This window comes from Anolis sagrei, chromosome 1 (genome assembly GCF_037176765.1).
Source record: "Anolis sagrei isolate rAnoSag1 chromosome 1, rAnoSag1.mat, whole genome shotgun sequence".
In the NCBI taxonomy this organism is placed as follows: domain Eukaryota; kingdom Metazoa; phylum Chordata; class Lepidosauria; order Squamata; family Dactyloidae; genus Anolis; species Anolis sagrei.
The window spans coordinates 256,895,370-256,923,163 of NC_090021.1; the positions used below are offsets into that span (position 1 = coordinate 256,895,370).

Here is a 27,794-nt window from a genome sequence, read left to right on the forward strand (position 1 = left end):
ATAAAAATTCAGATGGTCACTATATTCTTCCCCCCACCTTGGAAAACAGGCTAGGACATATGCTTCAAGTGTCCTCTCAAGTGAGCTCCAGTTATGTGCATGTAATTGGTTATAGCTACTCCTAAAGAGATGCAATGGGTATAATGAAAGATGAGATTATAATATGTTCAGGAGTAAATATTTAGGTGCATTTAAAAAAATCACCAAGATTGCATCTCAATTTAATTGTAGTGCTTCTTAAAATGTTAGTGGGCTAGTTCCAGGCACAGTCATGCTTTGACAGATACACCAAAATCAATAGGAAAAGTAGGTCATCCATAACTTTGATAACACTATTTTCTTTGGGTCCACTTCATGTATGATGTCAAAATGCGGAGTGTGGTCCAAATAGAATTTTATGTGTGTGTAGAATCTCCCAAGTTTCCGTAAAAAAATGTGGTGCTTTCAAGATCCAACTCCGCATCAGTGGGTTGGTCTTCCTTTAGACCTCTGGAGGAGAATCTCACCCGATTTTCTCTTCGATTCACCAGATTAAGCTGCTGAGTTGTGCCTGACATGGCTTGTGGGATGTTGTGGGTTTTATGTATATTTATGTTATGTTTTTTGTCTCTGACTGTATATAGTTGATGCTCTGCCCTTTGATAGAAAGGGCATTATAAGCATTATATAATGGCAAATGGGTTGCTTGCTTAGAGGTGGGGATAAGAAATTAACAGTAATATCCCCCAGAGCAGCAAGGCAGAACTACTGTGCTACTTAACCAGATGCTGCCAGAATCATATTTCTCCCTATTCCAACAGTTAAATAATTATCTTTATACAATCATATTACAGGTCCATTCCAGAAACGGTCAGCTAGACTGCACTTTTTCAGAAACAGCTCATGACAAAAGTTATTTGTGGCAGTGGGCTGCCCCAAAGGTCCTGCTAAATTGCTGTCTGTCAGAAAAGCAAAGGGCCTTTAAAGCCATCAGGAGCTGTGAGTGAAAGAGCACATAATCACTACCACATCGCCTGATAACATGCAAACTGTGCTGAGTGGTCCCACTGGGACTATTTACATGCTTAAAATTAAGTTAAACTTAAATGCTCCACTGGATCATAGCCTAAGGCAATACAGTGAAATTTCTACAAGCCCTTAATTTCCAACTTGGTGCAAAGTAAGTAAAGAAATATTTCAAAACCAGTCCATAGCTTATTCAAACAGAGAATCACTGCAACTTCTATTCCTTCCATGAAACTTGCTTTCATGTAAGTGTGGTTTTTGTCGCTATTTTGTAGGGGCAGATTATTTTTAAAGATAAAGGCATTATTTGGTGTTGACCTTGTAAAACATATTGAAATTCTGTTTTTTACAAATATGTTATTTTACATGTGTAGGAAACGTGGACACAGTGTCCTTCCAATAAGTAATTTATGATTTTAGATTCACAAAAATAAAAGAAACCCAAATGCTTCAAGATCAACAGTTCATTTAGCCCAGAGTTATTTCTCCTGATTCTAAGGTTTTAGAATGTCTGACAGCTAATCGCGAATGGAAAACCATGTCCTCCTATTTACTCCAGGAATCAAGAAACTGTGTTGGAACACTTTATCATCAGCATGGATAGGTGCCTATTCCTGGCCTCCATGAGCCTACTAACATATTTTATCAAGCCTGCAATGTATTAATTATTACTTATTAAAATGTCAAACGTCCAGTTGATAGGAAGTACAAATTTATTCCACTGATCATTTACTGCTACTGATAATACAAACTGACATCAGCATTGTAGCAGAACAGGAAAGGTTTTTATTTACTTTTCTGATTTGGATGAAAATATATTACAACAGCAGATAGAAAATAGAAACCTCAACTATGGAGCAAAAGGACTTAAAAACATAGAGGACTGTCATTAACTATGTATAGATCAATTCCCACGATCTGAACAATAGTTAGTATTAAACAGTAAAATATAATGTGGAAAACTCAAAGGAAAGAAAAAACCTTCAGAAATAACAGCATTAAATCTGTGAACAAGATACCATATTCTCCTACAAACTTATTTCCTTTTCATATTTCATCACCCAAATTTCTTTTGAGAGCAGTACAACGAAAAAAAATCTTGCTTCTAGGCTTTGGTTCAGAAGCTAATGTCTCATTATGCTGGAGAATCAGATTAACTTATTCCCAAATATTTGCAGATCCTTCGCAGAATTGGGTTCATGTATTCCCAAATATGTGGGGATGCTTAGTTCTTTTGATGTATTGGTTGAGATGGGTGGCGGGGAAAGATGGAACATATTGATGATACAACTATAGCAGACATACTTTATTAATAGCATCAGCAAGCATAAGGAAACCCCAGTTTCATCCTCACCAAAAGATTTTGATGAACAGCTCTTTTTTCTTTGCTCACCTTTACTTTGCCATATATGCTGTTTCTGTAGATAACTGAGTGAAGAGCAAGCAATCAGTGTGGTTCCAGCAGGAGTCAAAAGCCCTGAAAGGCATGGATTTCTTCCAGGCCTCCTCATGGTCAAGAATTCTAAGGGATCCCACTTGGATTTGCCTGCACCTGCCTTTCCTGTCTCACTATTCTTTCTTTGAAGCCAATATACATTCCCTTGGTTTCCTGATCAACAGTATTTTTTTTCAAGTCTTAAATGCCATGGACTTTAGCAACATATAATGAAAACAAGAAGACTGATAAAATGGCAGTTCGGTTACAATGCTTAAAAAAAGGAGATGAGCCCAACTTATTCGCAAATAAGCTTATACAAACATTTAAGATGTAGAATTCCAGTGTACCTAAGAAGACATTATGTCTGCAGCATTTCTTTATACAAATAGAAGTGATCAGTTGACTGGAATTTCTTTGAAATCAAAGAAATATGTTGGGATCAAGGCTCAACAGGAGCAATATGTTTAGCATGGTTAAAGTCTTAGTTTCAATCCCTAGCATCTCCAGTTAAGAGGCTCTTCAGCAGAATATCTGAAAATTGCTGTCTGAGACCTTGTGGAGAACTTCTGTCTATCAAAATAGATGATGCTGGGTCAGATGAACCAATGATCTGACTCAATATGAAGCAGCTTCATATGTTAATTGTCTGAAGTTTGTGCTGCATTAAAAAGTGGTTGCTGGTGCCATGCCTATACGTAAGATGCATTCAGCTTATTAATGACGAGGTGAAGTTAATCTGAATAAATTCACCACACTGGCAGTCTCTTAGTCGCTAATGAGGATATCCTCACCTAATCTTTTTTGACTGGTTTGCAAAGACATGCAAGCTTGCAAGTTGGAAATACAAAGAAACACGTGACATTTAGCAGCAATTCAGAGTGGCTTCACCATGTGGAGCTAGAAGTTGTAACCTGAACTAGCTTTTTCTAAAGAGAGTTTGGGGCTTTGAGGTCAACCCAGAGTGTTTCCAACTCAAGAGTAAGGAGCCATCATAAGGAAAACTGACTACATTACATGGCCATTTGTTTTCTGTACCATAACACACCATCAGTTCCAGAATCCTGTCTCAGAAACATACCACATCCAGGTGCTTCAAAGAGAAAGACTAGGTCCTTACTCCCCAATTCCTCTCCCATATTAGAAATATGCTGCATGTGATAAATGAAAGAGTGTGTGGGGATGCTTTTATCAATCCTCCTCCTCAAGCCTTCAAGAGAACAATTCAACACAGTTCTAAAGAAAGATGTTGGCAAGATCTCATACGCTCGTCTCTATGCCATACAGACTTAGATGTGGTCTCTGTTTGTACCGCATGCGTTTTTCACCTGAGTAATTCAAAGCTGATTGATCCAATGGAGCCACAGATACTGGGGCTCTTGATACTGGGACAAAAGGGGCATGATCATGCGGCTGTATCTGTTCAGTCCCACTGGACTCTGATATTCTTGTCTTGCTGCCAATATCGGAGGTCGACCTGTACAATATATATATTGGAAACATGAGTCATTTCAACATCACAGACACATTGGCTGCTATCTACAACTTACTCCAATCATCTATCACAGAACTGTATTTTACAAACATTGCCATGGACCAAAATAGATCTTAAGCACAAGGCAACAATTTTATTTTATAGGGATGGGAGCCAGAGGAAATTAAAGGCAGTTAGGGAGAAAGCCTGATTTCTACTTGATATATAAATGTTTTCTTTTGTAGTATAGAAAAATTGCTTTTGGCAAAGCACAAATAAATGTTTGAAAATTAAAAGTAAGAAAGTTCCAACAAACTGCACTGGATAGTTACTGTATCTTGACTATACCTTCGGATTTGAAAAGCACAATGATCTCACCAGAGTTCACATTTTTCTGATGTGGGCGGGTGTTGCTAGTCTTTTTTCTGACAATGAAGGATAAACATGGCAGCCTGTGTTCTATAGTTCACTGGTATTTTTGCACATCTCTTACCTGACATCACTGGCAGCCAATCAGCACAGCTCAGCTATTTCTGTATTCCTGTGGCAATGCACAGTAAAATACAACATGCATCCAGTGCTGTGGCTCTGCAGATGGCCCAGGGTGTGATTTTTGTAAAACCCATTGTTTGGATGTGATTTCATAAGCCTGCACCCAAGCAACAGCATCTGAGAAATGCACTGTATGAGCTGGCTAACAGTGAAAATACAGGGATTAAAAGGCATAATGAATGGAGGTTGCACAACAGCAATGCTGGAGAACTGTGCACTAAATATTAAAAGAATGTTAAAACTGAGTCATCGTCATCTTTATCATTAATTTAAAGGAATCATAAGAAACCCAGTTTTATCAGGTCATCTATATACATTGTACTGTGCAGCATCCATCTGGTCATTCCAGACAGAAAAACAGGGAGGTTTATGAATCATTCACTTGTTTCATAGCACAATTAATTTGACATTATGCCTTTACAACAGAATGCTTCAATAATAATTTGAAAGAGGCTATGGTATTGATTTTGTATATTTCTTAGGTATTTGATCAGTTTGCAGTTGAATAAAGACCCACATTTTTCTTTGCTTGTCTGAAGATTGAAGCTTTGTAAAATGACAGCACTAAGCTGAAAATTTACAAATATCTCTTTGGTACAACAATATATCAATGCAATACATCTGAACACGTGATTCTCAACTAAAAGATAAAGCAACAACATAGTACCTCCTAAGAGAGGTGACGGCAACAGGTCCCGTTCTAGGAGGCACAGGCGGAGGTGGAGAACCCATCACCATTTCAGGGAGTGGAGAAAACCTATATGCCTATTAAGAAGGGGGGAAAACAATATTTCCTCAAATATCTATTGAATTCTCATTTAAAATAAACTACAGTGCATTTCTCCAAATACTATGAGAGAAGCAGATAGTAAGAAAACTGTTTGACTGAATTCCATACCACATAATATTAGTTATCTCCAAGTCAGTATTTTTGCCTTACTCCAAAACCCCAAACTTCAAAATTCTCCTTAGTTTGAATCTGCCCCACTAAAAAAGAAAGCTTTTCATGTCATAACATTTGTTAGCTTCATGCCCCATCACTGAATGATCATGACTGCAAGCACCCATTTTATAATTTGGTGTCTTCTATGATTTTTTTATTCTGCTCTTTTCCTCTGGACAAGGAACAAAATTCAAAATACTGTCCTATGACAATAAAAACATTTTTCAATTTAATTTTAAAGACACACAGAGATACAAAAAACACAGTCCTGAGGATCAGATTTTACAGTCCATCAGATCAGTCACTCTGATTCTTCTTGAGCTGGATTTACAATGCTTGGCATCAAATGACATATAGCACAGCCAGAGATTTTGCCATTTCATACACGTGTTAAAGCACCTTCATGACACCCGTTTCCATCTGTTTATGGCCCCAAGAATGAGATATTCATCTTGAAGGCTTTGTATTGTGATTGATGTAATCAAGTTTGCTTGGGAATACAGGGATAGTTATTGAATCTGTTTAGCAGCTACACCGAAATGCCCTCTGGCCTTCCTTTGCCTAGCAGAGCTGCATATCAAAATCACCATAAGGTACAGTGTGCCATTATAAGTACCCTAAAAATACAGAGACATAGTTGTACACCTTGTCATAGAATACAAGGCAAAAATCAGACAACTGGGGGTCTCCAATATTTCAATCCATCCCTCTATTCCATCCTTCGTGGTCTCTAACTCATCCACTACACTATTTTATTCCTCTATATTTTCAAAAGAAATAGCTAATAATACATTTGTATTGTACACCTTGTATCGTATAAAATGCCAATATTTATCTGGCTGATTTACAAATCTTATTCTCGAACATTTGGCCAACAGTGTTGGCCAAATGTAGCTTCAGCATGTAGGCATCTGCATCAAATAGATACTAGTATCTAGCACAGGGCTTTCAAGGACATTCACAACTTCCCACACTTTAGCTGAGTAAATCTTGTAACAACGCTGTCAGTTAGTATTACATGTGAGTCTGAGATTGAGAGAGCTAGGCTTTCTTAAGGTAAGGCCCTCCAGCAAACAGAAGGCTAAGGTGAAAGTTCTACCTGACGGCAGTTTGTTTTATCCACTGTTGTTTTAAAATTGTATTATTTTGATTTTATGCTACATGTGTTTATGGTGGTTGTTGTTATAATTTTATGTGATTCGTTTTATACTTTTGTACTGTTTTAACCTCTTGTATGCTTTAAGTGCACCCTGGAGGACCTTTTAAGCTGCCCCAAGTCCTTTCAGGGAGATGGTGGTGGGATATAAATAAAGGTTATTATCATTATTACCTGGGAACCACTGAGCTCATAGTTTTAGTCTCTGTGTTACAATAGCAATTTAACATAACATGAATGGAGCTCTATTATGGACTATAATGGGTGCTCTTTTTTCTCAAAGCACACACTGAAGCAACAGTGGCCAGTGGCTCCAACGTTAATGGCTTAGTCAATGTGCTTACAGTTACTGTCTGAAATGTAAAGGAGTTGTCTAGGGTCCTGAATGTACACCAGTAAAATAGATTCATCACATTTGATAGCTCCCTTAAAGTTTGGAGTAGCACCTAGGCTAAATTCACCATCATGGACCACAATGGGTGCACTTTTTTCTCAAAAGCACACACTGAAGCAACCGTGGCCAGCGGCTCCAATGTTAATGGGTTGGTCAATGTGCTTCAGTTACTGTCTGAAATGTAAAGGAGCTGTCTAGGGTCCTGAATGTAAAATAGAATCATCACATTCGATAGCTCTTTTAAGGTTTGGAGTAACACCCAGGGTAGGTTCACCATCTGTCCAAAATCAGTGCCACCAGCCTTCACCACACTAAGGTAGTTATGAGAAATGGGCCACAGTTAGACATCAATTCAATAAATCTGTGCAGAATGTTGTCTTACTAGACAAGTTAGACACTTGGTGTCTGTCAACAATAATAGTTTAAGACAAGAATAAACACAATGTAGACGTAAATCAACTGGTAGATTTGCCAAGGATATAGATCAACATGGCTTGCTAATTTTCTGCTGTTCAGCAACAACAGCAAATGGAATTATAGCACTACAATTATGTAGAGTATAAGTGCCCAAGGCATGGATTTTTGTAGGGTAGGACAGTGAGCTTCATTCATTTCTAATACTCAAGAGATATTCCTTAGTTAAGATTTTTTTAAATTCTATGTGTGAAATTCTGGACAAGCAGACAAGGTCATATGGAAAGTAGCTCTGAATGACTATGCCTCCCTACTTGAGCTTGCTCAGGCTTTAAGATCCTCAGAGAAGGTCCTCTTTTCAGTCCCACCAACTTTACAGGTTCAAGTGGTGGAAACAGAGGAGAGACCTTTTCAATGGTTGCTCTTAGGCTTTAGAATTTCCTCCCTTTGAACATTAGGATAGATTCTTCCCATTTCAGATAACAACCCCCCTCCCCCAGCCCCACCTTAAAATCCAGGCAACTGTCCAGGGTATTGGAGTTCTACACTGCTGACAAGGTTGCTAAAGGATTACACATCCAGCCCCCTGCAACAAGCAGTAGTAAAGCAAGCAGAAGCAGAGACCCAGCAGGGAACATATCACAACTAATTGTAACACCCAAGGCTTATGGGAGGGGGATGGGTGTATCACCTTTCAGTGCCTCACTCACATTTACAAATGTACCGTATTTTCTGGTGTATAAAGACTACTTTTTAACCCAAGAAAATCTTCACAAAAGTCAAGGGTCGTCTTATACAAAAGGAGTCATCTTATACAGTGGGAGTTGTCTTATAGAGTGGGTGCTGAAACTTCCAATCTGGATTGGAGAATCTGTGGTTGCCGCATATGGTGGGGGGAGCTCAAAACTGGCAGTGGCCGCGTCCCTGCCGTATGAAAGCATTAAGGGCGACGTTGTACAAGTACAGTAGAAGAAAATCCATTAATCAGGATTCGTGGACTTAATGCGCCTCACCGGGAAGGTGTAAGTGAAGGGCGGAAGAAGATGCAGGCGTCCAGGGCGCCCAGGGTATGGAAAAAAAGAGATAGTGTTGCTCTGGGCCCAGAAAAACACACCTCTGTTACCTGTCTGGCCCGCCCTTGTATCCTATTACCGTACCTCCTCCTCTGCCTCTCAGATCTTGCTCCTGAAGACTGCAGTGGAGTAGTGCAGGTGCGCATGAGCGAGATCTGAGAGGCAGGGAAGGAGGTACAGTAATCGGAAAATTACCATATTGAAATCAAATCTGATGCTTTTTAAATTTTTATTTGGTGTGCGTTGGAAGAGGGGTAGTCTTATACAATGAGTATATCTCAAACTCTATATTTTAACTGGAAAAGTTGGGGGTCGTCTTATACGCCCAGTTGTCTTATATGCCAGAAAATACAGGTAAATATCAAAAAGCTAAAAGATCTTAAGCCTAACAGAAAATATCACAACTGCCAACAGAACGTGAGCCGTCTTTGTAGTGGCATCTCTATCATCCAGCACAGACTATGGAAAGCACATACTTCTTCTGAAAATGGGTTAGTATTGGATGATATATATTTTGCCAGTTCTACAAGCCCACATTTCCTCTCTATGCCACACTACCATACAATTAAAAACATTCAGATGTTTGGGAAAAGTTTTCTTTTCTAAAATCCAGTCTCAGAATCCCACAGTCAACATGGCAGAGTCTGGAAAATAAAATCCAAACTTTGAGTTCTAGTGGGAACACATTAGAATACGTTTTCCTTCCCCATTGCTCTGTTGGCTGACACAAAGAAGGAGGAAATTCTAATCTGAAAGTCCCACATGTTTCATTTACACCTTATGAGAAGGTGTTAGTCAGCACTACCCACATGTCTGTACAAGGCATACTCCAGCCTTAGTAAAGGAAACAGATTGGGCTCGCAAGCATCTTAGGAATCAACACGGGGAAGAAAGGATGCTTGGGAGCAGGATTTTTCTGTGTGAATTTCTTCAGGGTGTATGTAGATTAGACATCACCAGCTGTTTATGTTTAGTTATATTTTCCCCTAACAGCCTCCGCAGGTTTACTATAGTATATCTTTATATCTGCAGGCTGATTCATATTTGACTAAGTTCCATTATTAAAATATTTTATTCTTATGTAACTGTTGCAGAAATTAAGGGAATGTTTCATGAGTGTGACCCTTTCCTTAAAATCTGTATGCTGTGCATTCCAGCCTATAACACAAAATTGTTTTATTGGTGTCACATAAAAAAATCTGAAAAATGATATTACAATTCCTTCTTTTGATCATTATATGCTTTGAGTGAAACAGCAACATGCCTATTTTAAATAAATGATTAAAACCATGTACATCTCAATGCTTGTGTGTTAATCATAATATCATTTTACTTTGTATACACAACAGTGACCAGATAATACACAAGGTGAGAAAACATCCCTTGTATAGAATCTGACTGATTAAATTTATAGACTATTCAGGAGCCATCTGTATTTGGGCTCTTGATTTGTCAGTACATGTGAAACATCAAGCAAACCTTGGTATCTCTTAGTTAGGGTTATGGGGCCAGACTTACCATTGCAACCCTCCCAAAAATTCAAACACACACACACCCCAAATAGTCCCCGAAGTGGTATGGGGGAGGGCAATTTTATTTTTTTCTCTCCACCCCACCCTCACCTTCTGAGTCATTTTAGGCCTTTTCTCCAACACGAAATCAACTTTTTGCTACAGGAGAAAAAAGGTCCCTTAGATCTGTTGGCAACTGATTCAAGAGACTTGGCAGGGGACTATCAGGGAAATTTGGGGTCAGGACACAGTTTTCTTCTTAAAAAATAAAAAAAAAGGATTGTGTTTCTTTAACCAAATTATAGCCTCATCTTTATGAACCAAAATAATGAGAACCATATAGTTGTAAAAAAACAAAAACAAATTATGTACACACTGTGACATGGTTATTTGAATTTCAGGTTGGCTCTTTACTATGCTCCTGCTATGAGCATTGAAATTAGAGGCTGGAATCCTGCTGGTGACTTGTGTGTGCATGGCACTCCAATATGATATCAGAAAACACTTTTTTTCTTTTGGAGCAGTGAGCAACAACAGTGTGACAATAAAGCATATCTGTTGCCAGAGAAAGCTGCCAAATCTACTCTTCAAAAGCTTGGGGGCCAACAGGGCAGTTCTCAAGTTGTTGCATCACTAGTGGCCATTTTATCTTTGCTGCTGCATAGCCAAGTATGCTATCGTCTAGATCAGTGTAGTCACATCATCCAACAGAACTGTAGTCTACATTTCACTTTTATTTATTAAAACTAGCTTTAGTCATTCATCAAAATGAACATATAACCCCAAAATCATTCCAGAGTTAAGAAGTGAAATATTTTATGCAATTGTTAAAATAAAACCACCTCCCACAAAACCAGAAGTAACATTCTGTAAACAAAACTGAATTCATTGCTTAATTTATGCTAAGATCCCTGTGGGGTGCATGGAGAAAAACCCCCAAAGAATTACAGTATTTTCACAACAGTTCTGGACATATCACATATAAGTATTCACTTACAGGTCTTGGTAAACTGTACTGATACACTTCTGGTCTATATGTGGGTACCCACTGAATTCCCCCTCGGGGCCGAGACATGGTGCCAGGAGCGCTTGTCACAACTTCAGAGTATGGCAAATTTTGTGTAGAATTATAAGCATCTTGTTGCCTGCTCTGTCCATTATGGCCAGCTGAGGCCAAACTAAAGGCTTCTTCCAGTAACATGTGCATCTGTTGTCTAACTTCATCAATGGATGGCTGAGAACTTAACGTTGATGTCTCTGAATGGCCTTTTGCTTGATGGGCTCTGGTATAATTCCGGGGTTCATTGACACGGTCAACATTTGTTTCTTCTATCATCTCAGGTTCAGTCTATTGGATAAGGAGTATGTAAAGAGAACATTATATGAATAAAAAATCCACATAAACGCATGTTTATGTTTAAGGTCTATACAATGGTTTAATCTGAGTTTCAAATAGCACCATAGATTTTTTTTTTTTTTACACATCTTTTCAAGTCTACAAATATACTGGAAACTCTGAAACTATCATTCTGGTCTACCTTTACAGTTTATATTTTTGTGTGTATAGGAGACAGAAAAAAACTTTCTATAGCCTCTTGGAATCCTGCCATGATAGCCTGGCAAGGAGACTGGGAAACTAACACAACAACCTTTCACTGCCTGCCTGCCTTTCCACTTTTCCAAACCTGCCTGTGTTCCTGTATTGGTCATAACAAGGCCATTACTTCAGGGAGACCATGAATACTGGTCTCTTGCAACCCTCACCTTAGTAATAGATCAGTCCATCTGCCCAGCTGTGTTAGGCCAACGTTCTGTTTAGAGCAAGGGTCCTCAAACTAAGGCCCGGGGGCCGGATGCGGCCCTCCAAGGTTATTTACCCAGCCCTCGCTCAGGGTCAACCTAAGTCTGAAACAACTTGAAAGCATATAACAACAACAACAGTCCTATCTCATCAGCCAAAAGCAGGCCCACATTTCCCATTGAAATACTAATAAGTTTATATTTGTTAACATTGTTCCTCATTTTAATATTTGTATTGTTTTTAAGTTTTTATTACACTACAAATAAGATATGTGCAGTGTGCACAGGAATTCATGTTTTATTTTTCAAATTATAATCCGACCCTCCAACAGTTTGAGGGACTGTGACCTGGCCCTCTGCTTAAAAAGTTTGTGGACCCCTGGTTTAGAGTATTTCAGTGTATTTTATGCTATGACAACTGCACAATTTAGCCTGACAGCACCAGGGCAAAACCCAACAAAATCAGTGGCTTGGGGTGGAGGGAGCTCTGGGTCACCATCCAGACACAATCACACATCATCGCCTGCCTGGACCCCCAGCAAGTATTTATGTACAAGTGCATTTATTTTTAGCCCGAAAGGCTCCCAGTGCAGTTTACAAATGAGTAATTTGAGAGTTTCCTGCCCTCAGGCTTACAATCTAAATAAAACCTCTTTCAGCAATCCTGACTGACCTACGCCTTGCTTATAGCTCCCTTTGGCGTTCTTGAAAGGTAGGAATAACCAGCATGCCTCCCTCCTCTTCCCGAGTAGGCCTGACCATCTGCCCAGAATTCCCAGCCCCTTCCTTTTCAGCCTTCTCTTCTTCCAACTCCTCCTCAGAGCAAGTAGAGGAAGACACAACGGACAACACTACCCAACAAGCATTTTGGTACCTGAAATGTTAGTGTTGTTTCTGGGTATATTTTGCCTGCTGATTCCAAAAATGGCACCAGTTTCCCCCTATCAGCTCTAGTTTTTAAAATACAGAACATATGACATATACTAGTCACGATCTGCTTGCCCATAGAAAGCCATGATAACCATATCTAAGAAAGTAGAGCTGATGCAGTCTATTCAATGCAATTTTCTGAATTAGTGACCCAAATAACCCGAGGAACAGGCCTAAAAGCCAAGACACCAAGAAAAACAATTTTTTTTTGGTTGGGCTGCGATAATTAGACTGCACTATCATAGAGATAGTGCAGGCCTACACAGAAGTTGTTGTCATATTCATTTATATGCCACTTTCCTCCAGTATTGAATCTCAAGGTGGGGGATAAATTATTGAAACCAATATAGATTAAAATTAATAATAGTACATTAACCTAAATGTGAAAGAGTTGCTTTTTACTCTGTAGTACTGGACCAGAGCAGTGTTCCTCAAACTGTGCTCCTCCAAGTGTTTTGGACTTCAGCTGCCAGAAATCCCAACCAACTTAAAAGCTTTTAGGAATTGTGGGAGCTGAAGTCCAAAACATCTGGAGGAGCACTGTTTGAGAAACTCTAGAGCAGTGGTTCTCAACCTGTGGGTCTCCAGGTGTTTTGGCCTACAACTCCCAGAAAACCCAGCCAGTTTACCAGCTGATAGGATTTCTGGGAGTTGAAGGCCAAAAACATCTGGGGACCCCAGGTTGAGATCCACTGCTCTAGAGTGAATGAGATTGGATCACATATTCCCCACCTGGTGACACACTCTCTCTCTCCCTCCCCCCCCCCCCCCAACTCTCTTGTTCTGGGAATAAAATGAGGAGGAGACATAAAGCCATTTATGCCAGCCTGAATATAGTAGAGGATGGAAGTGTTGTGCAGAAATTAGGTTTTTTTTAAAGCAATCAAAGAAAAAATTCTCATGATGAACAATAGAAAACCAATTATTGCCTGATACTTAATCAGAGAAAATTACTTTGTTTTTCCAAAAGCAACATTGTAATATGAAGCGCATACTCACTATGGAAAAGTAGTACATTTAAAGACAGACTTTAAGCCAGCTGCTCCTTTAAATTTCAGCTGCAGTGAAGCACACTACAGCATGGGCAGGCCACAATCTTGGTTACACTGCACAAAATGATTTATGTTTTCTGACAAGCAGTGTCACAACACAGACAATCCTTTCAGAAATGTACACTTGTTAATATCTTTTGATGTTTCACGGTTTCCTTCACCTCTGTCACATGTCACAGCATAGGAGCATACACTGTTCAATGGGCAAATAGGTTATGAATTACATAATAAACATTGCTATCCTTGTTTACTGTATTTGGGATTTGGCAAATTGCTAAATGAACAAGTTAACTCAGCATACAGCAGAACTTTTTAAAGGCATTATAAGCCCTCAAGCTTAAAAAAAAAGTTGTTGCTGAAAAACCTGCTGGATCTGATCTAGCTGGGCTCTCCTAATATATAAAAAAAAACCTCATGCCCCGAAACCAATATGCTCTTATTTTGTTAAATTCATGGCTTCATCTTTCGCTGCACTAACTCTGGGGCAAGACCAACTGAAAGCAAACTATATATTCTGCTGACATTATGCCCATGCTAAGCCTAAGCATTAATTGCTTCCAGACTAGATCAGCCAGCACATAGCAATGTTCTGATGCCTACTTGTGCTCCTGACATTACTCCCAAATTATCCAATAATCCAATAATAATAATCACGCAATAATGCAATCAATCCAAGCAGACAGAACAGACCAGCAGGAGAGTGAGACATAAACTTTATTAATTTTATGATTTAGGTTGACACATATGCCATCTTCCTTTACAATACAATACAGCAAAACACAAGTTCTACCACCACATCAGAGTCCCTCATTTTAACATGGCGCCATAATTGCAAAAGCTGCTGGTAATTCAGAGCTCCAACATTTTCAGCCGTACAAGCATATAATAATTCTATACCAATTGAATTGTCATGCCTCATGCCAAAGGATTCTAAAAGACAAAGGAAGGGACTGGTGAAAATTCTCTATTAATTTCCAAACAGCCCTTCTCAATCTGTTACAACAGTTTTAAGTCATGCAAATTAACATTTTTCTGCAAGTTGTCAAACTCTTTCTGAACTGATGGCTGCCTTGCTTGCCAAACAGTACAACTTTCTTTTTCTTCATCTTTTTAATGTTAATTGTGTAAATCCACTCATAAAAACCTCCTTTTCCCCTCCTACTGCTGGTTCCACAGCCACGCAACAACTGGCTTTGGGTGCTTTCCCCATCCTCCAAGGCAGACCTTCAAGAGCATAGATTACTGCTGTAGGAAGGGTTGATTGCACCCCTCCGAGCTGCCCTAGATCCCACTGTTCTGTTAGTGGCAGAACAGCATTAGAGGCTAGAAGTCTTCCATAGTTTTCCATCCCCTTACAGCCTTATCTTTACAATGCAATTCTTTTACAGCTTTCCAAGTCTCCTTCTACACAGCTGTATAAAATCTACATTATCTACTTTGAACCAGATAATATGGCAATGTAGACAAACATAATCCAGTTCAAATCAGAAAATGTGGATTTTCTGCTTTGATAACGTGGATTATCTGGCAGTGATAGAAGGCACCCAAGACTGTTTATGTCAATGTAATAACTTGCTAAAAAGAGAGGGAGGGATGGCAGAGATTTCAAGATCCCTATGCCTAGTACCAGATTCTAATAATGCTTACTTATACAAGGTATAATGAGATGTGTATCAAGTACAACCATTTAAAATAACAGGGGGTTGTTTAGCTTTGCTTTATTTTTCCTGCTAGTTGTTCTATCTAAAATTATTACCTGCTTAACAAGTCTGAACTGCTACAATTAGCAGTAATTAAATAAATATGAATTAATGCTGTTGCTTTTATCTGTGATTTCTGGGCTTGTCCCCGTGTAAGCCACCCCGAGTCCCTTTTGGGAGAAATAAAAAGATATGTAACTGGAATGGCTGGATTACGTTTAATGGATCATGTGTTTAACTCTTAATGTATTGTTTTCTATGTTTTAAAACTGTTTTAATGTATTTTATAACTCTATTTATATATTTGTAATTGTACATATCCTATGGCTTCATATGGTTGCCTACTTGTAAGCTGCCTTGAGTCCCTTCCAGGGTAGAGAAAGGCAGGGTAGAAATTCCGTAATAAATATAAAAATAAAGTTACTATTATTATTATCATCATCATTCAAACCTTATTTTGAAGACTGCCCTTCTTATACATTGTAATAAACTCAACTAGTTATGAAAAAAAATATTCTGAGCTCTCTCTCTCTCTCTCTCTATATATATATATATATACATACATATAATTATATATGAGGACATTCAAACAAGATTACCATAAAATATCAAAATTAAGCAAGATTAATTCTGAAGTCTCAAACACAGAAAACTGGTTCTGTCAAATCTGTAAATGTGCTTTTGTGTATCTGAATTCTAGAAATCATTTTCCGAGTATTACTTTACTATTCATTATTATTCTGAGACATGGGTGAAGAAAGTGGCCTTTACGCTGCACATATTCCAGAGCACCAACACTCCCCACTGTTTGCCTTGAAGTGCCCCAAATACCCTCTAAAGTGTGCAATGTGCAAGATAGGTCTTCTATCTAATATCAACAACCTCAAAAGTTCATTTTTAGATCACTTAATCTTTTTTTATGTCCTAAGTCAAAAATGGGAGCAGGTGCAGGTCAAAAACCCTTTTGCAGAGGGCATTAACCATTTTGCATTGGGGTTCAGTGATGAGAATGCCTCCTTCCACAAGGGCCAATGTGGCTTCTGTTGCCTGTCCTCACCTACCACCATGGAATTTATTCAAAAAGTAGGACGTGCATATACTTACATCATAGCCACTATTGCGGATACCCCGCCTTTGTCTCTCTCTTGTGACCAGAAGATCCATTTCAGTTTCTCCTGGACTAGGACTGTTCAAAGATTGCCTGCTTCGGTATACAGAGTTCTTCATTTGTTGCCTGCAGAAATACAAAATATTTAAGTGACAGTAAGCCCTACGGCCTTTATTATATTTGCTCTGATCTATGAAAAATTACTTTCGATGGCAAGTCATTTTTTAAAAAAGATTTCTAGTTATTTAGAGAGAGAGAGAGCTATTAATACACATACACTGGGGAAGCAATTGAATCAAATTATATATTGGTTGCTTCAGTAAAGACAGAAAGATAAAGTATTTGAAAGATGAGAACTAGACTCTACCAGGCAATGAACTCTAAAAAAAGGTTTTTAAAACCTTCTGATGAGTGAAAATTAGTGTACAAATCTAGTTTGAAACTGGTATAACCATACATCTAACCCCTTGTTAATTATAATGATAGATTAGCCAGGAGTGCTTGAAATCCATCCAAAACATAAAGGCAGCACATCATATCAATTAGCTTACTGCACATTTAGGTTCCATTCTACTTCCAGATTCCAGTAGAAAAGCTTAATGTCTGTGTTGGCCAAAGAGAAAAAACAACACATAATCCCCAATTTTTAAATTGGTGGACAACGTAAGACTAGTTAACAAAAGGAGTAGCATAGTAAATAGATCCAAATATTCTTTCATAAATAAAACACATAGACAGTAGATTGATAAAAGACCCAATGGCTATAAAGTAATTTGCTTCTAACAATAGTGCTGCCATACCACAAGGTATCTCTTTTTGTTCAGGCAGCACAAGATGTGGCGCAGCTGGCTGAGAGTCAGCTGCATTAAGATCACTACTGACCGAAAGGTCACGAGTTCAAAGCCAGCACAGGTCAGAGTGAGCTTCTGACCAATTGTGTAGCTTGTTGTCAACCTTTGCAACCCGAAAGACAGTTCAATCTGTCAAGTAGGAAATTTAGGTACCACTTATATGTGGGGAGGCTAATTTAACTAATTTATGAGGCCATAAAAAATCTCCAACAAGTACTTCATCAGTATCGCAGATGGACGGTGACAGTGAAGCAACAGCTCCCCTGGTGGCCAGAAAAAGTTGGAATATTAAATAGCCTCTGCCTGTCTGTCTATATGTGTTGTGTATCTATGGCATTGAATGTTTGCCATGTATATGTACATTGTAATCCGCCCTGAGTCCCCTGTGGGATGAGAAGGGCGGAATATAAATACTGTAAATAATAAATAAATAAATTTCTGACATTGCAGTCAACTGTTCTGGGGACGATTTTACCTAATCATGATGTGGCTGTTTCTACCCAAAGTGTTTCTTGTTTAAAATTTAGTAAATTCTACTACGTTTTTACCTATGGAAGTACCAGTTTCATGTAGTATTTTAAGGGTGCATCTCATCGTCGATTTATGTAGCATTTTAATAGTTCTAATGATTTATATAGTATTTTAATGGTGTATCTTATATTGTATTTTATAATCTGGTTTTTATGTATTTATTTGTCTGTCCTATATGTGAAACACCTATGGTCTAAGCAGTAAACTAACTATCTATCTACAGTTAATATAGCATAACTTTCATAGATCTGTCATGCATATGAGGATATGCAATCCATGAAGAAAATCATAAAGTAGAAGCACTGAATTAGAACTCTATGGTTTATTCTAAGGAGAAAAGCTCTAGACACACAAAAGGATGCGATTAAATGATTTAATAGCAAAACACTAATAGACTCGAGAGAGAGGGAGTCAGTAACTCTTCACCGCTACCATTGCCCCATCTTGGATCCCTCCACTCCCAAGCTGCCTCCCCTCCCCTTCTTCCCCTTCCCCTGCCTTTCCTTCCACACCTCTCCCTCCCTGTCCCTCCTCCCCTTTCTCCCTCCCTTCCCCCTCTCCATCCCCTCCTCTAACTTCACTCCCACCCACCCTCCATCCCCCTCCCCACATCTTACACCTCACACATAACGGGCATCACACAAATAACACAGATCACATACTGTATATACTCAAGTATAAGCCTAGGTTTTTGGCACTGTTTTTATGCTGAAAGAGGTCCCCTCGGGTTATACTCGAGTGAGGATCCTGGTGGGAAGGTGTGGGGCTGAACACAGCCCTTTGCAGAGCTTCTACCAGCTGTGTCCCTCCTTCCCTTTTGGCACAGCAGCCCAGCTGGATCTCTGTGCTGAGAGAAGAGGAGGGGAAAGTGTGTGGCCTCTCCTTTCTGTGCAGCAACCTCGTCTCAATTAATATAATTTTATTGCTATCTATCTTTGTTTTGAAATTTACCATTAAGTGCTGCCTATACTATTTTAAATAATAGTTTAAAATTCTGTACAAAAGCAATAGCTTGTAAGAGCTATCCTACCCTTGATTAATATCTTTTTATTGGTATATATCTTTATTTTGAAATAAAGTCACTATACCCATAGGATTGAACTTGAAATGTGGATGGTAACATTGCCATCTTAGTAACCTTTGAAATATACAATCTCTTTACTAACAGAACAAAGGTTCATAGATCACTTTGTCCATGTGCCTGGTAATGTGCTTACACTTAATTTGTTGCCATTGTATCAAAAAACAATAAAAACAACACAAAAATGCATTCTCAGAACAATCTGCGTCTGCTTCTAAGGAAGCTCCTGGCATCACTCTAACCCATATGCCTTAATTTCCAGTTCACTTTTGCATGAATAGGTTTTTAGCCCCTTTCCTTGGCACATATAAGAGGGAAAGTACAAAGTCTATTTTCCACCATCATTTTGAGGGGTCTGAATGGAAGGCTGAAAGGAAGTTCTAAAGCTGGCTCTTGCCCAGATTTAACATTTTGCTGAGCAAATACATTCTTCCATGCCTTGATCTAAATCTCTCTCCTAAGCTCTGACTTTTCTTGCCCTCTCCCCACCTTACATAACAGGTTGAGACAGTGGGCATAAATATGAATAGTGAATTTCCATGCTAGAGGGTAGAGCAATTCAGGGGCATTAAACCTCCCTTTTACAAAGAACCACTGAGATGAGTGAAGAAGGATGGCTCCCAGTGGTTTTGAAGATCAAGTAGAGCATGGTAGGACTGACACGTCTAACCTTTCTGTGCTTAAACAATTTCACTGTTTTCATTTTATTGAGGCAGAATCACACCCTTGACCTAATTGTGAAATCATTAAAGTAGGGAGGAGAATCCAGAGCGTATAATGAGAAGGATTTGTGAAATCGCCCTGAGATTGCCAATTAGCAGAATTAAGGAGAATTCGCTAATGAGAAAGGAGGTGTCAGCATTAACAACTGGCAGGCATGGAGGTCAGCCAGTGTTGAAAGAGAGCAGAATAGAAGCATTTCAATACAATGAATATGTGGCAGAGAGTACTCAAGGGGAATGAACAGACGGGGCTGAGGACCTGGTCTTTGTACAGACCGTATTATTTACCGCTATCAATTTGTAAAGATTTTTAGAATGCTATTATACAAAATATGAATTTGTAAAGAAGGCCTGCCTAAATTATGCTGTTGCTAGCTTTTGACTTTTTTGGCTTACATTTCAAAGTACAGAAAAAGAGGAAGAACAAATTTAGCTACAGAGGAGGAATAAGGGGAACATTTGCCATCCTAAACTTGCTAGATTTTTATTGTTTCACTGAAAACTATTTTTTATTGTTTTACTGGTATAGACTATTTTAGAAAGGGCATATAGGCCAAGTTTTAAGATCGAACCCTTTTATATCTACTAACATCTGAATGCTGAATATTAGAATCATGGGATTATTTTATAAATTTGATAGTTTTTCTGTAAAGTGGTAGAAACTCTCAAATGCTCCTAATGATGTTAGATTACAATTCCTCTCATTTCCAACTGCTAGCAATGCTGGCTGTGGTTGGGAGTAACTGGAATCAAGCAAATGGGAGACTCAGGCCCCTTTACACTGCCTTATAATCCAGATAATCAAAGCAGATAACCCAAACTATCTTCTTTGAACTGGATTATGAGAGTCTACACTGCCAGGCACACAACAGCAACCATCTAGGACAGGCATGGGGAACCTTCGGCTCTCCAGGTGTGGTGGACTTCAACTCCCACAATTCCTTGAGGCCAAGGTAAGCCCTTGGGGTGAATGCTGAGCCTCAAGGAATTGTGGGAGTTGAAGTCCACCACACCTGGAGAGCCGAAGGTTCCTGACCCCTGATCTAGGAGGTACACATTACTCTTCATTCTCATAGCCTAATAAACCAGTTGATGATAGAGCATAACTGCTTTCACTATTGCCATAAAGATTCTCAGTAGAGAGACTTCCTGAATCTAAGCAACCCGTCACTGTGAAAGGTTACCCAAGTTTCATCTGTGGCATAGTATTTATGCAGATTACTAGATTTCATAATCCCTGTATTCTTTTCCAAGCTTTCCTGTATTCTCATTATGTGAGCAAAGTACTTCATCTTTGCCTCTAATTTCCTTCCCTACAGTGACGGTTACAAACCAGTTTTTGGTCAACTTTAGATTTGTTTTGGTTATTTGGGGCGCTGATTCAGAAAACTGCATTGGATAGCTCAAGTTTCTGATACAGAACATATACCAGTATTCACCATCTGCTCACCCACCAAAATCTATATTTAATAAGCCTTGGCACTAAGAGGGCTTTGTGAGACCAATCACTCTCATTGCAATGGTGTAGTAATGGTGAGGGCGCGGACCATATTTTAGTTCTTGGGGACCACTGGTGGTTCATGGACCACAGATTGGAAACCACTGTGTTAGAGAGAAGATACCTCTTTGCTGAGCCTTGCATGCCCAAAGTGAGTATCTCTGTTATGTCCATACAACTTCAGGACTTCTATGTAATGGATTTCTCCAGGTGTCTTACAGCCAGAAGACCACAAAGGCACTCACTGAGAGAAAAACTGGAGTTTTGAAAACCACGAAAGATTGCACAATGAATGATGTCAAAACTCCTGGAGAACTGTGGGCTGAAGCAATTTAAACAGCCACACATATATTAAACAGATGTTGGAGTTATTGCATTAATGAGACTCAGTTTTTTTTAAAACTGTACAACAAAAGGCCAACACTTAAGTACCTTAGAGTCTTTGGAAGTTAAACAAATGTGTAAATCCCCAAAGGTTACAGAAAGAGAGAGGAAAAGAAATGGCAAAGACTCAGGTTCCTTGGGTATGAGGAAAGAAAAAGGTGTTTGAATTTTCAATGAGAAAGTTGTGTTTGCAAAAATGCTTATTTTGAGAAACATGTGGGAGCAGATTCATCAAAATATTGAAGTGTGTGTTTGGTCTTTTTATTTTGACACAGTGAAGTTCCTGCATTGCCCTGGGAAATCTGGGGCCTAGCTGGTTCGTAACTTAGGGACACTTTCACTACTCTGCTGAGGTAGAGGTAAATACTTGACAATAATTAGATGGGTTTCTTTGTGGTGCAGAATTCTGTTTGTTTGTGGTACCGAAAGTCAGGAAAGTAAAACTCAAGAACCATTTTTGGTCCAGTTAATCTGCATTTTGCAGTATTTCTGGACATATGGTTTCTTTGCCTTCTATTTTGTTAAATTAATGTTATTTCTGTCTTCTGTTAGCTAATTCTTGGATTAGCAAAAGTAGTTGTATTATTGATGATATATAGAGCTTCAATTATGTAATGTGGGAAGTCACATATCTCAATGAAAATTTACAAATGGGAAATGAATTAAAAGTAGTGAGTGACTTCCTTTAGAATGACAAGTGAGTTGGTTAATAAGAGGAGGATTAGAGGTTTTTAATTCTCATTCTGACTCATAATTGCTTTTGTTTGCATGTCCATTTTATATTAACTGTTTGCTGTTAGTTTTAAGATTTCACTCACACTTTGGAGAATAGATTATCTGCCTTCTTGGGAAAGAGCATATGCTAAAATCAGCAAGTAAAAACCAATACTCTGAATGGAGAAGGCAGAAGTAACTCACAAGTGAAAACACCTTTTCCTATCTGCTTGCATTTGGATGTACAAAAGGCTGGTAATTTTGGTGGGGGCACAGGTTAGGGTTATGGTCACAAATTCAACATGCAAAAATTTATTATACTGAGTGTCTTATGGTCAAGCATCTTCACAGATATTACAAACAAAGAATATATTTTAGAAAAGCAAATAGCAAATTTGCTCAGTGAAGCATCAACTAATTATCACAACATGCAAAAATGTCAGTATTTTGATTATGCCATTTCATCATGGGTAGGGTTTCAAACCTTCAAATCCTTCTTCTGTGACTATCACTGGGGAAAAATCAGCCTAATCACGAAAAAGTATTTCTATATTTAAGAATATTCAGTTTTGCCAAGTATCTTGGAGAATTACACTTATGGTGCAAAGAAAGGTATATTCTTGTGCAAAGACCTATTAACCCAGAGAACAGATAATTTTAACCATCTTTGCTTGGTACAAGCATTTCCTATTTCCACTTCAGTTGGAAGCCAGCTATACATAATGAATAATCGATTGACATTGGCACTTGTGTGCCTCCATATTGCAGAATGTCAATAAACACTTTTTACCAATTTCATTCATAGTGAAAAGCACTCTCTGATACCTTCATGCCTCAGGGATAGCAAAAATATTATTTTGCACTTTAAATAGGACTTATTATGGGTTTCAGAAGTTATAGTTATGAATTAATGCAATAACTCCCTGTGGAGGAGAACTGTCAAAAACAAGGGTGAAGAAACTCTTTTAGACCAAAGACTAAATTAAATTTCAGCATCTGAGGAAGTCCAGAAGGCCAAACCGAACACAAAGAGGACCCTATTCAGCCACATTGAGATTCCCCAATTCTGCTCAAGAGTATATTACTGTAGTGTTCAGCAGTTGATATATTTCTGATTTGGTCTGCCCAGACCCTGCCAGATGATGTTAGCATAAAATAGAATTACAAATCCATCTGGTCTGTTGTAATTGGCCTGATTAATTCAGTTTTTTCCATAACTGACATATCATTCGTAGCCATTATTGTTTTGCTGAGCTCTTCCATTTATGTTATGCTAGAAATGCTGTAACTGCAACATTATGTGCCCAGGGCCACCCCAAACTGATGTTATGCCTACAGTGCCAGATCCTGAGAACATCTTTGTAAACAACATACAATCTTTGGCTATATTCCGTGCTATTCATATAACCTTAGATAAGAATTGCCACATATGAATTAGATATTACTCATGTACAGTTTATCGTTTTCTTTGTTAACTCTGAATTTCTATAAAATATTGATGCTTCAAATAAACCCATCATCTTGACCAATGCTGTAAACTGGACTGAAAACAGTTTTGAGTCCTGGTGGATTCTTTGGCCAAAGTTATTGTTTGTTGTCTCTTCACTTCCCGTTCTGTTTTAGAGCTCATCCTGACTCTGTGTCCCACCTGGGAGACCCTAGTGCTAGTGTTTCAGTCCTACCCCATAATAACACTTTTTCTCTTATATCCCATCAGGAATCCTATTATCTGTTGAAGATTACCTCTTGAAGGCAATCTTTTGTTTTGATGTGAATAGTGCCAACATGTATTCTCAAGGGGAAATGGAAACTAAGCCCCGCGCACGTGTAAATATAGTCTTTTTTAAAACCATTATAATCACATACCTGTGAACAAGTTACTGATCAACAATATTTGTTAGGGAAGGAATTAAGATTTGGTTAAATAAAATGCATGTTTTTGCACAAAAAGAAAGATTTTAAAGTGAGTACTCCTAGACTACTTAGAAGCTATTCTCAATATGTTGTTATAGGACAGACTGGAGAAGAGGTGGGAGTACCTGTGTTTCTTCAAAGATAAATTGTTTAAAATAGACCACCAGTTATTTTTTTCTACACTTTACATTCCTAAATGCAACAAATCCACAGTTCTCTCCAGTTTCACATGTATTGTTTAATTGACAGAACATCTATAATCACTTCTAAAGATAGGGGGGAAAGACTTTAAAAACTCATAATCGTAAGCCTTCAAGCAACTCCCTAGATTGTAGTTATTGCATAATACTCAAATGGGCATCATAAGCCATCATTTACCCTCCTGCTGTTTTTAAGGAAATCACAGACTGGCAAACTTATAATTGATTTGTGTGTGTATATATGTTTCTGAATCTGGGTTTTGTTTGTTTTTTTAAGATGTCCCCTTTGGGCAAACTCTCCTGTCTTGATATTGAGAGATAACAGTGCTTTCCAATTCTAATCAAAGCATAACACAGAAAGAACGTTATCCCCTTGGCCAGACTAGATTCCCACTTTTTAAAAAAACCATCATCATGTTACAGATTTAAACCCACCATCATAAAACACAGTACTCTTGAGGAAGTTATAATTCAATGAATTGATAAAATAGGCATACAGTGAAGACATTATTGAATGCAAATAAACTTGTATTCTTTGATAAGGCACTTGGAAAGTCTTTTTTCTCACTTCTTGATGTTTTTTCGCAAAGAGACAAGAACTGGTTGGACAGGCTGCAATTAAAATACACAGAACTACCCACCTGTTTTTGGGCTCTATAAATGGAGAAGACCCATCTGTATCAGGATCCAAAATGTGATCTATTTCATTTTGTGCTTTTTCATATATCTTCTTTCTGTCTGCCAAACCTTTATTGTTATCAACTGCTGGGAAATCATAATAGCCTTTCCGCTTGGCTTTCAGGCGCAGTTTATTGCGATAATGCTCTATATCCGACTTCTGTTTCAACGCTTTATTTATCTGGCAAAAAGTGGGAAAACCCACAAAATAAAAAATAAATTATAAAAATTAGCAGGTCATACTACAATTTCCCACAGGCAATTAAACTCCAGAAATGATAAATATAACACTTGAGTTTATTCTCTTGCTGTGAAAAAGTTATTGGAGATTTCTTGCAAGTTTGTTTTTATAGCCTTCAAATGGTTTATTATAAGAACAGGTTGCAGTGTTTCATCTCTGAATATATATTTTAATTTCACTGGTGGCAGATTTGGTAGATATTGATATGGATAGATCCAAACAGAAAGAATAATGATAATTAAAACAGAATGCAACTCTGAATTGCCTATGCCAAAACCAAAATCAGGCAAATCCCAATACTTACACAAAAAGAACCAATACATTTATAGCATTCTCACATTCAGCTTCCAGCTCACTTCTGCAAGTCTTGTTAGTAATTCACTTGTAACATATCCACTACAATATAATTGATATTTTGATTATTAAACTGTCTAAATATGGAATATTTTTTGTCGCAGAGCTGAAGCTCTTCAAAATTTTAATCAATTATTGAGATGATAGGGTGAAGGAATCATTATCAAATTTGCAGATTATCCAAAACTGGGAGGGATAGTTATCATTTTGGAAGATAGGCACAATGTTCAAAAGGAATTTGATGAACTAGAAATCTGTACTGAAAACTAATAACATGAAATTAATTAGTAACAAAGGCAAAATTCTGCATTTAGGTCACAAAATAAATACATGATTCAGCAATACTACCTGGGATTATTGTTCATCAAAATGTGAAGGCATGCTATCTGAGCCTGTGTTAACAGAAGCAGTTTACAAGTTAAGCAAAATAAGCATGACACTGTATTCTGCACTAGTCAAACTTTGTGAAGTGCCCAGAACAGTTTTCCGGGCACTTCATTTGCAGAAGGATAAAATAGAAATGGGGCAGTTTCAGTGAACGGCTATAAAATTATAGGAGTTATGGACAATAAAATAAATGAGGAGTGGTTCAGTAGCTTGTTCAGGTTGGTGAAGAGAAGATTAAGAGGTGACAAAATTCACTCAATAAATACCTCAAAGGCTGCCATAAAAAGGAGCGTACTGCTTGTTTTGTACTGTCTAAGAGGGTAGAACTAGGCCTAATTGTTTTTAGTTATAGGACGGTAGATTTAGATGGAGCATTAGAAGGAATTTCTTGACAGTGACAGCAGTTCAGAAATAGAACCAACTGTCTTCAAAAAGAGGCTGGACAGTTATTGGCAGGGAATGCTCTAGTCAGAGATCCTACACTGAGCAGCACCTTGGACTTGATGGCTCATAGCACTCTTTGTAAATCTGTTGTTCTAATGTCATAGTCTTGAACTTGCACAGCGAGGGCCCTTCCAGACAGACCTTATATCCCAGGATCTGATCCTAGGTTTTCTGCTTTAAACTGAATTATATGAGTCCTCACTACCAGATAACCTGGGATAAATAGAAAATCTGGGATCAGATCCTGGGATATAGGGTCTGTCTGGAAGGGCTCCGGATGTTATATATTGTTAGAAGGATGATTTTTTTTCTTTTTGTTTATTCTTTAATCTCTCTCTTTTATGCTTTATCTTTTAACATCTTTTATTCCATTTTTGTCCTCTATCCCTTCCCTTTTTGCTTTTGATATATTTATAAAATTTTGGTATCTCTGAAAACGCTGAATAAAAAGTATTTTTTTTAATGGAGGTATTGAGAGAGACATGGCCTGTAACTAGATCTAGTCCAAAGATAACCTTTTATATTTTATGCCAGACATCAGCAAGTGATTCAGTTCCTAACTGCTCTTAGCCCTTCCTATCAGTTATCCTGATAACCAGTCACATCACATTCCCCTCTGCTGAGCATTTATTGTAAAAACCTGACAAAGTGCAGAATATCACACAAAATTTGTCACTTACCTCCCCATTAAGGACAGCAGTTTCCTGATTCCTGTCTGAAATTGGATGTACAGAAGGCAATGCTACTGGCTTTATGGCAATCAGTTGTACAGATCCAGATGATGTGTCGAAGGGATCAATGGCAGACTTTGCAACATTATCAAAGAGCATGACTCCCTCCTCTTCATCACTAGTGGGCACTAAAATATATTAGGATTCAATTAGAACAAGTTTTTGGCATTTTAATTCTTTAACAGTGAGAGGGAAAGTGAAAATGAATTCATGTAATTGATACTTTCTCTTTATTAATACAGGGACAAGTGTGTTGACCATAAAATAAACTCCAAAATACTTATTGTGATTAATATCTATGTTGAGTCAATCAAAAAGCCATGAAAGTGTCAAAAACACAGCTCTATTAATCAGGCAATAATATTTCAAAAATCAGGCAGGAGTAGTGTCGACTTTTGAGTCTGCTCCATGAAATAACCCCAGGTCCACAACATGCCATGCTGTCTATTCAAACATCTCCCTTGGAACATGCCAAGTTTCCTGTCTCTGTTGATCTTTTAAATTTGTTTTTAACAAC

General features: G+C 38.2%; 1 protein-coding gene across 4 annotated transcripts in view; it reads right to left on the reverse strand.

Moving 5' to 3' along the window:
• KIAA1549L (KIAA1549 like) overlaps positions 1-27,794 on the reverse strand; it is a 204,259-nt gene that overhangs the window by 12,243 nt on the left and 164,222 nt on the right. For all 4 annotated transcript variants that reach the window (XM_060766572.2, XM_060766574.2, XM_060766573.2 and 1 more), the window contains exons 14-19: positions 27,227-27,405; positions 25,084-25,301; positions 16,544-16,673; positions 10,955-11,305; positions 5,134-5,231; positions 3,769-3,917 (exon numbers count right to left, since the gene is read on the reverse strand). In XM_060766572.2, the coding sequence (XP_060622555.2) occupies positions 3,769-3,917; positions 5,134-5,231; positions 10,955-11,305; positions 16,544-16,673; positions 25,084-25,301; positions 27,227-27,405 (1,125 nt within the window). The remainder of the gene's footprint in view (positions 1-3,768; positions 3,918-5,133; positions 5,232-10,954; positions 11,306-16,543; positions 16,674-25,083; positions 25,302-27,226; positions 27,406-27,794) is intronic.